This window comes from Passer domesticus, chromosome 29, assembly GCF_036417665.1.
Source record: "Passer domesticus isolate bPasDom1 chromosome 29, bPasDom1.hap1, whole genome shotgun sequence".
Classification (NCBI taxonomy): Eukaryota; Metazoa; Chordata; class Aves; order Passeriformes; family Passeridae; genus Passer; species Passer domesticus.
In genome coordinates, this window is record NC_087502.1 from 3,083,389 (window position 1) to 3,098,449 (window position 15,061).

General features: G+C 58.3%; 1 protein-coding gene and 1 long non-coding RNA gene across 2 annotated transcripts; one reads left to right on the forward strand and one right to left on the reverse strand.

Annotated features, from left to right (window-relative positions):
• Positions 1-3,926: 3,926 nt before the first annotated feature.
• Positions 3,927-9,544, forward strand: LOC135287287 (uncharacterized). Its single transcript, XM_064400638.1, has 13 exons — positions 3,927-4,493; positions 4,881-4,945; positions 5,042-5,191; positions 5,375-5,523; positions 5,845-5,992; positions 6,236-6,423; positions 6,512-6,652; positions 6,929-7,043; positions 7,201-7,341; positions 7,578-7,706; positions 7,840-7,995; positions 8,765-8,975; positions 9,345-9,544. Exons 1-13 carry the CDS (start codon positions 4,385-4,387, stop codon positions 9,542-9,544), a joined length of 1,902 nt encoding a protein of 633 aa, XP_064256708.1. The 5' UTR covers positions 3,927-4,384.
• A 1,678-nt stretch (positions 9,545-11,222) lies between these two features.
• On the reverse strand, positions 11,223-14,732 carry LOC135287446 (uncharacterized). The gene is made up of 3 exons (XR_010351127.1): positions 14,112-14,732; positions 12,035-12,171; positions 11,223-11,739 (listed from the first exon to the last, which is right to left on the reverse strand). It is a non-coding gene; the product is annotated as an uncharacterized LOC135287446 (long non-coding RNA).
• Between the last annotated feature and the right edge of the window lie 329 nt (positions 14,733-15,061).

Below are 15,061 nucleotides of genomic sequence, written 5' to 3' on the forward strand. Positions count from 1 at the left end.
AATCCTGATTTGGGGAAAAAACAAGATGTGAGTGCATTTGCTTTGAAGGTCCCGCTGGCCAAGTCCATCTCTAGATGTCAGCGGGTGTCTGGTGGCCAGAAATACCTCCAAAAATCAAGGAATCATCCAAAACCCTCTCCCAGGGGTTCCCTGTTTCCAGGGTCCTTAATTTGGGGTTATGGGGGTCCCTCTTCTCAGAGCTGCTGAGGGGCCCGTGGGTCGTGGGCATCCCCCCTCTCCCGGGTCCTGCTCAGGAATGCTGAGGGGCTTTTGGGGCTCCCAGGGCTCATCCTCCCCTCATTCAAACGCGGCTCCCAGGTGTCCCAGGGTCCCCTTCTCCAGCATCCCCCCACCCCAGGCACTCAGCGCTTTCTCCGCTCCCCGACAATACTTTCAGGCTCGGGGGCCCGGGCCCCACTCATCTCCCGGCTCCACCGCCCCTCCAGCCTGCCGGAGCTCCCCCAGCTCTGCTATCGCCCCTCTGCCCACGCCGGGGCTTCCGCCTTTCATCCCCGCCTCTCCCGGGGATCCCCAAACCCGTGTCCCGCCCGCCGGCACCGGCCGATCGCCAGCTTCACCAACACCCCCCATGGCCCTTGCTGGGCAGGTAGCAACACCCCAAAATCAGCTGTGCTGTGCCCAGGGGAGACCAGACCCTGGAGAGCCACTCCCCCAGACAGAAGGAGCCGGGGACAGGACCGGGAATGGGGTCATGAGAATGGGAATGTAGGATAGGGAATGGGAACGGGTCCAGGACTGGCAATGAGATAGGGAATGGGGCAATGAGAACGGGAATGTGGCATAGGGAATGTAGGAATGTCCTGGTTTAGGGCAAATTTGGGAGGAAACCTCCAATAGGGGCCCCCCCAGAAAGCCAACTCACACAGCCCCTCCCCACAACCAGTTTGGAAAAGAATTTCCACGGACGGAGGTGGGAAAAACCTCTTTATTGAACAGGCAAAGCATTCCCCAGCACACAAAATGAACAATACCAGATGACAAAGCTCATTCGTCACTCTGAAGGGATGACTGCAAGAGATTGTCCAAGGTTTCCCTCATCTGCCTCACAACTGTCACAAGAGCAGAGACCAAGACCCTGAAGACCCTGACTGGAGTTCTGGCCTGGTTGAGGTGGATGCTCACAAGTGATTGTTTGCAGGAGTGCTTACAGCCATGGTACACTGCTTCGAGCAGGGCCTGCCAAGGAGCAACTTGCCCTATATGCTCACACCTGCTTCATGACAATAGCCCATGAATTTCCCCACCTCTTGGCCAAATGAACTTTCTGGGGTAACTTTGGTAACTTTAGTAACTTTGGTGGTCCCCCATGGAAAATCCCTCATGTGAAAATGGAAGCGTGTTGTGGAGCAAGGCCAGCTGAGATACCCTGAGAGGAGCCCAGTGCTCCTTGCTCCCCTCTGCTGACACGTGAGCGTTTGTCTGGTTTTGGGATGACCCTGGCTGTGTCAGGGGGTGCTACGTGGACACGAGACAGCTGGTCCTGTCTTGCTGTGTCCCAGAAGTGCCTCGCAGCAATCCTGCATCCATGTCAGGATGCTGGCCAAGAGAGGTCCTGGAAGCTGAGGCAGCTGATTCTAAGCTTGTGCAGGTGCCTACAGGTCAAAGTCAATGGTGTTCCCTCAGGATACAGCAGTCCTGAGGGGTCTCCCTCACTCAAAGAAATCGGCAGAGAAATGCATTGTCTGCCAAAAGCCCTTTTATTGACCTGGCAGGAGGGCAGAAGTCTGCCCCCACTGAAATGCTTCTCCGCCATGGATAAATTTCAGTGGGTTGATGTAGGAATTGTATCAAAAATACCATCCATCTTTATGCTGCTGAGGTGATTTGATAGGCAGGGGGTTAGAAATACACTGTGTCACATTCCTATACTTGAAGCTAATGTCCAGGTGCTGGCCAGGCATTGTCTCGATGCCCTAAAGCAGCACAAAATCTTCCTCATGGCTTCCCTGCACAGGGCTGATTCTGTACTTGCCCTTAGTTCTTCTGGCAGACTATGTCTAAAACTTTTTGTCAAGTCAATCTCCTATCAATTAGGTCCCCAGGTTTTTCTTATTCTAACTGGTGCAAGTACTCAGGTCAGACTGTGCTAAGCACTTGTTCACTAATGTGAATGGCTTGTGCTTACTTAGGTCAAACAAAGGCCTTGTTTCACTGCCAAAGGTGCCTGAGGCTCCTTGTGGCACAAGTTGTTTTCCTGTGGAATGCTCTAGCTCCCCCGAGAGTAAAGAGGGAGCTGGAGAAAGAGCTGGCCAGGCTGCTCTGGATCCTTGACCAGCAGTCCTGGTTAAGTGGAGAAGTCCGAGCTGAGCAAAGGTGCCAATGGAACAGCCGTGCACAGGAAGGCTCGGTGGGAAGGGTGATCCAGGAACCACAGGCCTGGCAGCCTGAGCTGCCACCAGGGAAGGCCTTGGAGCAGACCCTCCTGAGGGCCATCCCACGGCACGTGCAGGGAACCAGGGTGTCTGCTGGAGGGTGGGAAAGCTCTGCAGAGGGACAGGGACAGCTCGGGGTCCTGGCGAGGTGCTGAGGGCTTCTGTGAGGGAGGCTGGGGGTGTTGGTGTTGGGGGGGTGCTGGAGAAGGCATTGTCTGGAAGGTGAGAGGTCTAGGCTGGAATCTGAGTCAGGTTGAAGGCAGCATCTGTGGTTTGGCACAGCTTTGGTTCCGGAGGGCAGAAAGAATATCTGTGACTTTTCCTGTTCATGGTCCTGATTCTCCTGCAGGGAACCAGAGGGCAGAGCTGTACTTTACTGGCCACTTAGATATCTGTACCAGGGGGAGGATTAGCCCTTTTGCCATCTACTTTTTTGGTTGGGCTACTTTGGGAACACTGAGTGAACTTTCATTTCTTGAGTTTTTATTCCTTAAGAGAATGAGGATATTATCATCCCTTCATAGAAAACCATTTGCAAACCAAAGAATGGCCCTTTTTTTTGCCTCTGTGTAGTGTTATGTTCTGTAAAGTGACTCTCAGTGGATGACATTAAGACAAATGGGTCACTGCTTTGAGATGGGAAGCAAAATTCCAAGTCTTCACCTTCTCAAGCCATCCCAATTGATTTGGGAAGTTTGCAACTTTTTGGAACTACTTGAATTGAGCAATGGGAAGTGAAGCTTTCCTGAACTGAGGATTCTTAAATGCCCCATTATTCTGTGCCTTTGCTGTTAAGGTGTTTTCCTGCAGAAGGAAATGACTTCAATGAGAAAATAATTTCAGCACGGAGTAAGAGCTTCTGACAGAGACCAAGTGTTGCCAGCAGTTGCTCCAGGTGCTCCTGCCAGCAGCCCCTGCAGGAAGGAGCAGAGTCCCCAATGCACGTGGGCTTTGGCTCCCTGTGGCACAGAAGCCCCCCGGGGCACAGGTCTCTGGGGCAGGAGACGGGCACCAGTGCTGCCAGGGCTGAGGGGTGGCAGGTCTGCTTGGGCAGGGACTCTGCCACACCTGCTGATGGCAGCGCTGCCCGGGCCCCAGGGCTCAGAGCAGCATTGGTGCCCTGGCCCACACGTTCCTTGTCCATGTCACACCCGCAGGTTTAGGATGGCCACCAGCCAGGACGTGTCCCAAGGAGGCCGTGCCAGCTTCTGTGGAAGGCCCCGTGCCCTTCCCAGGGGGGCTGTGTCGGCAGCCCTGGGGGCTCCTTCTGCTGCCCTGAGCCTGCAGAGAAGGGCAGCATTTGCTGATGGTTTGAGCCGTTCCTAAAGACCCTGTCAGGCTGTCTCAGACACCTGGGGCCAGAGATTCCTCCTAACCTGGGCCACTTTGGGTGGGCTGGGGGTGGCTCCAGGGCAGGGGCGGTGTGTGCAGGGGCCCTTTGTGACATGGCGTACCATGGTCACCACGCCATGGAACGGGTGTCCTAGAGCCCTTTGTGACACGTGGTGACATAGGAGCTGGTGGCGACAAGAACACTCCACAGTGCTCGGAGCACACAACGGGACAGGACGGGACAGAGCAGTGCTGTGAGGAGCCCCACACAGCACACTCGTTCGTGTCTGACCCGGAGCCTTTCCGAGGTGTTATTCCTGCAGCTGACCTCGAGGCCAGACCACAGGACTTGCTGACCCGTGGCCTTCCCGAGGCTTCTCTACTGCAGGTGCCCTCGAGGGCAGACCGTGGGCCTTGGTGCCCCAGAGGCATCTCCCATCCCTGCCGCCAGTGCCCTCGAGGCCAGACCACCATCCTTGACAGGACTCTCCTGCCCTTGTGGCAGGAGCCCTCCAGAGCAGAGTGCAGGACGTGCTGTCCTGTAGCCCTCCTGAGGCTTCGCTCTTGAAGGTGCCTTCCAGGCACGACTGCAGGACTTCCTGACTTGGAGCTTTTCCGAGGCACCTCTCCTGCAAGCAGCCACAAATCTAGTCAGAGACATGGAGCAGAGACCCAAGCTGGCCTGGGTGGAGGAAGAGGAAGAAGGCCCTGGAGCTGCCCCAGCACAGGAGATGGAAGAGGTGGTGCTGTTCAAGCCACTGCAGGAGAGTGAGTGCAAGAGCTGGGATACAGGGTTGGTGCCTGCAGCCAGCTTGGTGTCATAGCATCCCATCCCATCCCAGTGCATCCCATTGCAACTGATCCCATCCCGTGGCATGGCATCCCATAGCATCCCATGGCATCCCATGGCATCCCATGGCATCCCATCCCATCCCATCCCATCCCATCCCATCCCATCCCATCCCATCCCACCCCATCTCCTGGGCCATGCCTATGGACAGGACGGAAGAGGGGCCAGGCAGACACCCTGCAGCAGCCGTGCTCCATCCCCTGGGGCATCCCGGGGCTGTCCCTGCCTGGGCAGTGCAGGGCTGGGCTGTGTTCTCCGGCCTCTCCCGCAGCCCCTCAGCTCTGGCTGCGCTCGCTCTTTGCCAGATGCAGCCGTGGAGCGCACACAAGAGCAGCAATCCAGCCGTGGCCTCTTCCACAGAACAGCACAGGTACCTGCAGCCATGCCCACCTGGGCTGGGCCTGCTGTCACCATGCTTGGAGCATTCTGTGGAACATCCCTTTGGTTTCTTGCCCTTCTCCTACAGCTGGTTTGCAAATTAATCAGGAGAATTCGGGAGGAAGAGACCAGCACCGTGGGCACTGGGCTCAGAGCATACTCGCACATCTTTAAAACCAAGACCAGTGCTGCCCTGCTGGATATGCTGGTAGAGGAGGGCTTTTGCAATCCAAAGCAAGTAAGCAGCCCGTGGCCAGGGTTTGATCCTGCCAGGAATTGCTTGGCCTCCCAAGCAACACCCACTGGTCACTGGAAGCCTTTGAGGCCATGGCAGTGTGGTGGGATGGGAAGCACTTCTCTGGGCAAGGTGGGGACATTCCTCCCTCTGGCAGCTGTCCAAGTCTCCCCGTGCCTTCTCCAGGTGCCCGCCATGGTCAGGTACATCCACCAGTGGCTCACGGCCAATCAGTTTGCTGAGCACAGGCTGAACAGGACCCTGCTGGATCTCACCGAAGCACAGCCCGCTGACGTACTGGTGACGCTCCTGCGTGTGGCCCCATCCTGTGACAGGTATGGGGCCCGCCTGCCCAGAGCACTCAGGGCTCCCCAGCCCATCAGCCTGTACAGCCTGTCCCAGCTGTCTGAGCAACAGAGAGCTCCAGGGCCCTCTGGCTGCTCCCTTTGCCAGCCCTGGCACGTCAGTCCCCGAGCGTGCTGCCATGCTCCCTCACGGCCCCTCAGGGGCCTGTCCCCACAGGGCTGGGCTGCTGGGAGCTGCTGGCCAGTGGCAGTGGGCAGAGGCAGAGCTGGCAGCCAGCTCAGGTCCCCGCTGCTGCCCAGGCCACAGTGCTGTGTCCCAGACCCCCCTGAGACAGAGCTCTAACCCCACAGAGCTGCTCTGACCATGTGGAAGAGCATCATGTGCTCGCCCAGGACTGCGGAGCCTGCGCTGCTGATACTCCTGGATGTGCTGGGGAGCTGGCCCGAGCACAGCATGTGCACCTCCGATGGGGACAAAACGGGTGTCTTGGCCCTGGCTGTGAGTTTCTGCAACTGGCCTTTGCTGGCCCCAAAGCCGCCTCTCCAGCAGCTCTCCATCCTCCTTCCCCCACTGCATCTCCCTGCCTCAGGCGCTGGGATGAAACCTGGCCTCGGGGCAGCTTCAGGGCCACCAGGTCCTGCTCCCCCTGCACCTCTTTGGGCCTCTCCCTCCCCTGCTCAGGCCCTGCCACACAGACACCTCGGCACTGAGCGCTGTCTCAGGGGGCTTTGTCCTTTGCAGGCCACTGTGGTGATGTGGAAGATCCTCCAGGTTCCCTGTGTCCCACACGTGGTGACGGTGTATTTCCCCCGCCTCTTTGTGCATCTGCTCTTCCAAGTGTTCTTCACCACTCTGGATATGCCAGAGGAGGTGGATACCTTCTGGAAGGGATGCCAAGAGCAATATGACCTTGCCGCCAGCCCCAACAGGTGCTCCATCCCATTCCTCCTGTCCCTGCCACGTCCCTGGGCAGGAGCCAGTGCTCCCAGCGTGACCGGGGCTTTGCTCTGCACGCAGGTTTGCAGTGCGGACCCTGAAGTCCCTGCTCTGCCGAATGCAGCACGAGGATGTGGTGGTGGCGATGGAAGCACCAGCGTGTGGCTGGGACACGCTGCTGTGTGCTGACACCCACCACTATGCCGTGGCTCTGCTGGCCAGGTGAGACCCCCTTCTCCCCGCTGCCTCTGACATTTGTGCTCTGTGCCCAGGGTGCCCCACACAGTCTCCATGGTCGCGGGCCAGAGGGCCTTGTCACCGAGGGACAGCCAAGCAGACTGGAAAAGGCTGGGAGAGGAGGGTGCCCACAAGGAGCCACCTCCCCAATAGCCCAGGGTCCCTTGCAGGATGCTGGGGAAAGACCAGACCTCTGTGAGTCGGTCCTGGCAGAGCTTTGTCCCCATGGCCCACAGTCTTGGTGACTTTCTCTCCTGCCAGGGAGATGTCCTGTGTCTCCATCTCCTTGTGCTCCCGCATCGCTCGCTACCTGCTCCGGCTGCTCAGCACACAGGAGCCACGCTGGGAGCTGCCCGCCCTGGCCTTCCTTGCGGAGGTGAGCCTGATGGCCAGCGCTGCCTCCCAGCTCTCTGCCCTCTCGTAGCCGCAGCTGCCTGGGACGGCGCCCGTGCCTGTGCTGCTGCCTGGGCCCAGCCCTGTGCGGTTCCAGCTCCTGCTGGCCGGCTCCCCTGTCACTGCCCTGTGCCTTTCAGGTCCTCGAGTTCCTGGACTTGAGTGAACGCGGTGCTAAGAGAGTCCTGCAAATCTTGTCAAGGCACCTGCGGAGCGAGTGCAGGGAGAGGCGTCGCCTGGCACTCAGGGCCCTTCTCGAGTTCACTGACGAGCCCTCCATGGTGAGAAGGGGGCAGGGGCTAAGCTGGGCAATGCAGTCCTTTGGGCTTGGCTGGGCTTTGGGTGCTGGGGCAGCTGCTCCCAGCTCTCCTGCCTCCCGCTTCAGCTGCCCAAGTGCTTCAGGATAGGCCTTTGGCCTCTGAGCCCTGCCACAGCAGGATGGCATTTCACCAACTTGTGTTCCGAACAGACCAAAAAAATGTGGAGCCTGACTGAAAGCCTTGTGGAGCTCCTGCAGGACACAGATGGAGAGATAGTTTGCATGACGGTCATGCTACTCAGCTTTATTATTTTGGACAATGACACGCTGATAGCCGGCCCCATCACACTGCAGCTGGTTGAGGCGCTCCTGCCACTCTTTGACCACGTAAGGCTCTCTGCCCTCAGCCACGACCACTGGGTGCTGCCCAGAAACTTTGTGCCCTGTGGATTTGCAGGCCTGCGCCAAGCTGAGCCCCGTGCAGCCAATGCTGAGGTCTTTTTCTCTTCCTTTCATACAGGACAATAACCAGGTGCAGGTGCTCTCCATACTCCTCTTCCGAACATTGGTGACTCTTCCACAGAAAAAGGAAAAAAAGGCCCTGAAGACACCCCTGCGCCAGAGCCTGCTGCCACTCTTCTTCCACTGCCATGATGAGAATCGGCTTGTGGCACAGGTGAGGATTCATGGGCTGCTGCTGTTCCCTGGCAGGAGGCTCGGCTGCCTCCTGCCCTGGCGCCTGCCGGGCTGCAGCCTCCTCCAGGCCTTGGCACAGGGACGCGGTCCTGCACCCTGGGCTGTGGGGCCATCTCCGTGTCTCTGCTGCTCTCCAGGTTTCTCAGGAAACGCTGCTTTGTGTGGCCGAGTTCCTGAAGAGGAGGGATCTTGAAAAACAGCTGAAGAACAAGAAGCTGTGGAAGTTCACCAAGTGCCTGGTAAGGACGGCCTGGAAGCCCCAGCCTCAGCCTGGAGAAGCCCCCTGAGCGCCGTGCTCAGTGTGCGGCACCGGCAGCTGTGCCCCTGCCCGCTGCTGCACCCCGAGGCCGCGCGGGCTCTTCTCCAGGCTCCTGTGGGCCCGAGCTGGGGGCCGATGGAGCCCCGGCTCGGCGGGGCTGCGGGCCGGGGCGGCACCGCGGCTCCCCAGGCAGCAGCCGGCCCTCTGCCCCCTCCAGAGCCCGGCGCCAGCGGCTGCTGGCCGCGCCTCAGGGCTGTGCGGGCAGGGGAGGCCAGGGCTGGGCGCAGGGAGCGCCCGCCACAGGGGCTGAGCCCGCGCCGAGCCTTCCCTGCTGCCGCTCTCTGCAGCTGGCAGAGGACAGGAGCCGAGCGGCCGAGCACCTGCGCCGGGCCCTGCCGTACCTGCGGAACCCACAGGAGTCCCTGCGAGCGGCGGCCATCAGGTTCACGGGTGAGCCACGAGCCCGGACTCCCTCCCCGGCCCGCCGCAGCTCGGCCCCAGCCCCGCCCGCTGCCCCGGCAGCGCCGTCCGGGCCCGGCACCCCGGAGCTCCACCTGGGCTCGGCGCTGCTGCCGGCCTCTGGCAGCCGTGCCCTCGGGCGGCAGCGTGCGGCGTGGCCCGGGCTGAGCCCTGCCGGGCCAGCAGGGCGTGTGGCCACAGCGCCAACAGCGCCGCTGGCAGGGAGCTGTGCCGCTGGCGCCGTGACAGGCTCTGTGTTCCCAGGCATGGCCGGGCGGCACCTGAGGGGGAAGAGGGAAGAGCTCCAGCTCATCTGCAGCGGTGAGTGAGGGCAGCGGGCTGGCAGCGGGGGCTGGCGGGGGCAGCTGCGAGCCCTGCCCCGGCTAAGGAGGGCTCTGCTCCCTGTGCGGACCAGGGCCGGCGTGGGCAGAGCACACAGAGATTTCAGGGCCACCTGGGGCATTCGTGGCCAGCAGCTTCGGGCTGAGCCCCTTGGTCCCTGCTCCCTCCTGGCCATGGCTAGAGCGGGCTGGGATGGCCCTGGCAGGGGGCTCTCCTCGGGTCCCCTCAGCTCTGGGATCTGACCATGGCTCTGTTCCTCTCTCTTTCAGCCCTTGAACACCTGGCAGAGGACATCAGCAGTGCCGTGTCAGACGCGGCACTTCAAACGTTGGATGTCCTCCGGGCACTGCAGAGTAAGCGATACTCTGTCTTCCAGAGGCTGCAGGATCAGCTCTGCAGGGCACGGTGGACACGGCCTCGTCTGTCGGGGCTGAGCTGCCTGCGCTGCTGGAGCTCTGCAGAGAGCTGATCACAGAGGCTCTGTCTGCTGGGGCCACCCGAGGCAGCGGGGATTTTCTATTTCTTTAATATTGTTCTTCTCTTCTTTTTGTTTTTTTTTTCTGTAGCAAATGAATATAGATGTGTTGTAATAGACAGACTCCCAGGATCTTTCTTTTGCTGCCCAGGGTCTGCAGGGCATGGGGGAAGAGGGGGAAAAGGGTGCTTGGGCTCAGCAAGCTGCCCAGGCGTGCAGTGTTGCAGGGAAAGTGGCCAGAAGCCCCTTGGCCTTTGGTGGTTCTGCTGAAGCCTCTGTGCTGCTAACAGAGCGGATGGGCAGGGGCCGGAGCTGCTGGACTCCGGTGAGACCAGTGCCTGGAGATGGCCACAAGCCCTGTCCCAGGCAGGAACCGCCATCCATGTCCTCCTGGCAGTGTGTTGCTGGCTGGATTGCTGAGGGCTCCCAGGTGCCTCTTGATGGGGCTCCTCTGGAGCTCCTGTGTAGCTGCAGTGCTGCTGCTGAGCAGCTTGGCCGGGCTGGGGGAGACCCTGTGGGGACGGGTCCACCAAGGGATGAGGGGCTGCAGGAGCCCTGACTGGACAAGGCAGTGGGAAGGCACGAGGGGGATGAGTGGCTGTAACGTTGGCCCAGGGGGGTGGATTGGAGACAAAGAGACCACTCACCCCAATGTCCATGTGGCAAACAGCATTTATTTTCCAGCCCTTTCTTAGAAAGGGCCTTTGAAAAACCCAGTCTGGAAAATGTCATTGGTCTGATCTCTACGCCCCTTCAGGTTCTGGCCAGTGAAATGCTGCAGCCTTGGGAGAGATGTGAGTGGGCGAGGCCCTGTCAGTCACACCAGGGGCTGGTACAGTCACACAGTACAAGCCAGCCTGTGCTGTGACACACGGCAGCAGAGTGCAAGGCACAGCTCCGGGTGCTCCCCGTGAACCTCAGCTCTGGGAGCACTGTCTGCCCCAAGCTGCAGGGGCTGCAGTGGGAGCCCGGCTGGGCTCTGCCCAGGGGCCATCCTGCAGGGACAGCTGAAACAGGGAGCATTCAGCTGCCACAAACAGCCAAGCCAGGGCTGCAGGGCAACTGCTCCAGCCCGGACTGCACTGCTGTGTGCTGTGCTCTGGGACTGGGGTTCCCCGCACAGGGGACTGGACTGGTGTGCCAGAGGAGACAGAGTATCTTCAGCTTCAGCCTCACTGAGGTGGGTGCGTGAGCTGGGAACAGTGGGCTGGCTCAAGGAGATTCAAAGAGCTCATCCTGCTGCAAGGACAAGAAAAAGGGAGTGGGAGCTCAGCAGTGAGGAGAGCTGAGGGCTGGTCAGTGGCTCTGAATGACACTAAAATGCCACTGGACTTCTGAGACATTGCTGCTCCTCAGCCAGTGACAGGATGAGTCCCTAAGCCTGTGGCTCAGCCTTCCTCGTGGTGAGGGGCACCAAGGAAGGCAACAGTGTGATGGAGACTGGCATGGGCTGGGAACTCACTGGGGGAAAAGAGGGAGCAGTTGGGAAGTAAAAGGCAGGTGGGGGAGAGAACTGTTCAGAGAAGGGCTGAGCTACAACTTCAGGAAGCTCAGAAATTGTATTTGGGGTCATCCCAGATTGATTTCATTTCTGAAGCTATGAACAAGTTTATTTTGGGGGGGGTTGTTGTTTAGGCTGCCCCTTGTGCGAAGACACGAGGCTTGACTCCATTTTCATCAGAAGGCTGATTTATTATGTTATATATTATATTAAAATACTACATTAAAACTATACTAAAGGAACAGAGAGAAGAAGATCAGAAGGCTACAAAGACAAGAATAGAATTGGAATGAATAACAAAAATCCTGTGACTGCTCACAGCCTTGGCACAGGTGGCTGTGGTTGGTCACTGATTGAAAACAATCCACATGGACCAATGAAAGATGCACCTGTGGCCTTCCACAGCAGCAGATAGTTATTGTTTACATTTCTTTCCTGACGCTCTCAGCTCCTCAGGACAGGAAAAATCCCAGCAGAGGCTTTTTCACTAAAATATCATGGCTACAGGGGGTGTCATGTTTTCCCTTGGAGATGTACACTCTGCAAACTTGAGCTGTGTTGCCAAAATGCTCAAGCAAGTCGGTGCTGCAGGTGACACCATTTCTTCTTTGGCTGATCCTGGCCCGGTGCTGAGCTCCAGCAGAGCCCTGGCAGAGCCCAGAGCAGCCTCAGCACCCGCAGAGCCTGGCTGCAAGGAGAGAAACCAGAAACTGCCCGTCAGCTGAGGGCTCCTGTCCCCTTGTCCCAATGCCTGCAGTGCCCAGGCCATGCTGGCTGTGCCCAGAGCTGTGCCCAGAGCTGTACCCAGAGCTGCCCATCAGTGCTGCCTCAGGGAGCAGAGCAGGAGGGCAGGACACGTGCCCAGCCTGCAGCCAGCCACAGCACATCCAGCCCTCAGCAGCTGCCCAGAGCAGGATGCTCCTGTGCTCGCTGCCATCTCCCAAAAGCTCTGATCCTACCCTGCCAAGCAGACAGGGACCCACCTCACGCCATCCATGGCTGGAAGAAAAGCTGGTCCCAAACGATGTCCTCAGCCTTCTCCAAGGGCACGGCCCATCCACACCACAGCTGCTCCCAAGCACTTCCTGATCCAGACTGGACCCCACCTAGAATGCTTCCTCTGGAAAAACAAACAACAAATTATTGAAAAGAGATTAGAGACAAAAAGGGAAAACAAGAAAAAAGGTAAAAAATTGTATCTCTGTCAGGGCCTTGAAGAAGGCCAAACCCCTACATGCTAGGGAAAAACCCAGCCATGGGTGAGGGAAGCCCACACTTTCTCTCTTCCCCCCTGCACTGCCCCACAAAATAACAGTGATCCCAAAGCAAACAAGGGCAGTGGAGCAGCCCAAGCCCTTCCTTGCCTGCACAGCAATGCAGCCCCAGCACAGGTTCTGGAGTCCCACCTCTGCTCCCACCATGGAGGTTTGTTTGTGTCAGGCTGGCTGCCCCAGCTCCAACCCCAGCCCAGGCCACGGTGGGTGCTGGGGGCTGTTGGCAGGGCCAGGAGCCCACTCCCATTTCGTACCCACCCCAGCCCATCCCCCAGCCCTGCCAAAAGCAGCTGGGCAGCCGACTGAAGGATCAGCTGCATCCACCCCAGCCAAGGGGGAACCTTTGGTTCCCAGCCAGGCTGGGCAATGCCCAAATCTGGGAGCATTTCCCTGGGTGTGGACTCATCTGCAAATTCGCTGTGGAGCCTGGCTTTGAAGAAAGTGCCAGAATCAAAGTCCATCATCTTCAGCTGGCCAGTGGCCAGGTGGAGGAAGAGGTTGTCATCCTTGATGTCATCCTCGCTGTCTCCAGCAGCAGCAGCATTCCCACCTGGTACAGCTTCTCCAGGGGCTCCTTCTCCTTCCCTGGGCTCAGACCAGGCTCTCAGGGCTGTGCCCAGGGCCCCAGTGTGAGAGTCTGTCCGAAACTTCCCTCATTTTTTGCCTCTCGATCGTCATGAAAGCCAAGACCACCGGGGAAAGGGAAAGATCCTGCTCTGAAAATCCAGGTCTGTCTGGTCCACCAAGCCAGATTATTGCCTACAGGTGTGTTTGCTCAACTCATGGAACACTGCACCCAAGAAGGGGCAGTGTGCTCTCCTTCGCCTGCATCACCTAGCAACGCTAGTGCTGGAATTTCTCCACCCTTCTGACTTGGCTGGACTTTCTCTCTGGAATGACCTTCCCGGAGGTCACCACAAAAGGACCCTCCATTCACCGTACATCAACCACCGTGACAGATGGACTGAGATGGGAGAGGTTCTCCCATCAAGGACTGAGACGTGCGACCCCTACATGGAAAAGCTCCCCTCTTTTCCCTCAAGGACTGAGACTGAAATCCCCACCATAGGGTGAGGGAAGGTATGCGTGGGGACCGGAGCAAGTTTTGCAAGCGACCACTGGACCGAGAAGACAATGGTTCCTGCCTACGACATCTGCTGCTGACGACACCTGTTCCTGATGGACTACTGATGGACTCCTTGTACCCTTTATCAATAGACTATTTTGAAATGGGGCCCCTTCCCCCATTTCAAAAGGACTATAAAAAAGGTTAGACCTGACTGATACCTTGAAGATCTCCCCTGACGTGAAGACGACAGGCCTCTTTGTTGACCGGACTTCGAGGAACTTTGTCATCCGCACGTCTGGTAGCTATATACCTCCTTGCCCTCCCTCTCTTCCTTTTTCTTTTCCTTACTCTTTTCCCTTTCTTCATTCCCCTCTCTCTCTAACGCATCTTTGCTATGGCTATTTAATAAAAGTACATGTATTTTGATTTTACTGCAAATCCCCTTGTCGTGTCAGTTTTTGCACCCTGAGATCAGTGAAAAAGAACCTACACGAATCACGTCCTTAGGACGGATCGTGTCACCCAGCTGTCAGGGAACCAGGACAAGCAAAAGCAGCTTGGATGGCAGCCACCAGTGCTGGGCAGAGCAGCTCAGCTCCAGCACAAGGGCTGCGTGATTCCCATGCCATGATCCCGGTGGAGTGACACAGGCAGGACAAAAAAGGTCTGGGTTCCTTTGCTTCTGACTGCCAAGGCATGTGTGGAGCTCTAACTTACCAGGGCCCTGCATCAAAGTGGGCCTGTGGCTCTCTCCCTTCTTCTATGGCAGATGAATATCCTGCATCCAAGGATCACAGAACAGCTCTTCTAATGAGGGCCTTTCCAAGTCCAGCGTGGATAAACACCGCCTGATCAGACCTTGGCACTGTGGGCAGAGAAACCAGAAATCACCCATCAGTTGAAGAAGGCTCCTGTTGGCTCTGCCCCACTATTCCCATGCCCAGGCCATGCTGGATGTGCTCAGAGCTGAGCCTAAACTTTATCATCAATTCTTTGTTTTGGAGGAGAGCAGGACATGTGCCACCTCCTCAGCAGCTGCCACAGCAGGATGCTCCTGAGCCCACTGTCGCCCAGCAATGTTTTTCCCCCTGTATCCAGAACTGAGGATCCACCTTGAGTGAGCCATTGGGGCAGTGAGAGCCAATGGTCCCAGCTGATGTTCTGGCCCCTCCTGAAAGGGTGCTCCCCACAGACCATCTGGTGCAGCACAATGCCCAGGGACCAGATGGTAGCTGGCCTGAATGAAATGCTGCAGGTCCTGAGACCGCTCTGGCCGCTCCCGAACCATCAAGATGTTGGGTAGCTCAAGCCACTCCAGCAGCTAGACGACGCCAGGGAAGCCAGTGGACACCTTGTCCAGCAGCACGATCTCCAGGGGTGCGCTGGTGCCGTTGGGCTGTGGGAGGATCACGATGCCGTCAGTGGGGGCCAATGCCATGCCAGGGCTGAGGAACCCCTCACCCAGCCCGGGATGCTCTGTGCTGGCCCCACGGCTGCTTCCCCTTGAGGTGTCCCGGCGGCTTCCACCCTGCCAGGCCTCAGCTCATCCCCGCCCGGCAGGCACCAGTGGCCCTGCTCACTCACCAGCTTGCCCTAGTGCCAGATGCAGTTCCGTGGTATCTTTTTGATGGCCACCTGCGAGCCAAGGGGAGCAGCAAGCTGAGCTC

Coding starts and splice junctions, on each gene's coding strand:
- LOC135287287 (XM_064400638.1), top strand. CDS start 4,385: ATGGAGCAGAGACCCAAGCTGGCCTGGGTGGAGGAAGAGGAAGAAGGC. Junction 5,993..6,235: donor CGGGTGTCTTGGCCCTGGCT/GTGAGTTTCTGC, acceptor TGTCCTTTGCAG/GCCACTGTGGTGATGTGGAA. Junction 7,996..8,764: donor AGAATCGGCTTGTGGCACAG/GTGAGGATTCAT, acceptor GGCCCGCCGCAG/CTCGGCCCCAGCCCCGCCCG.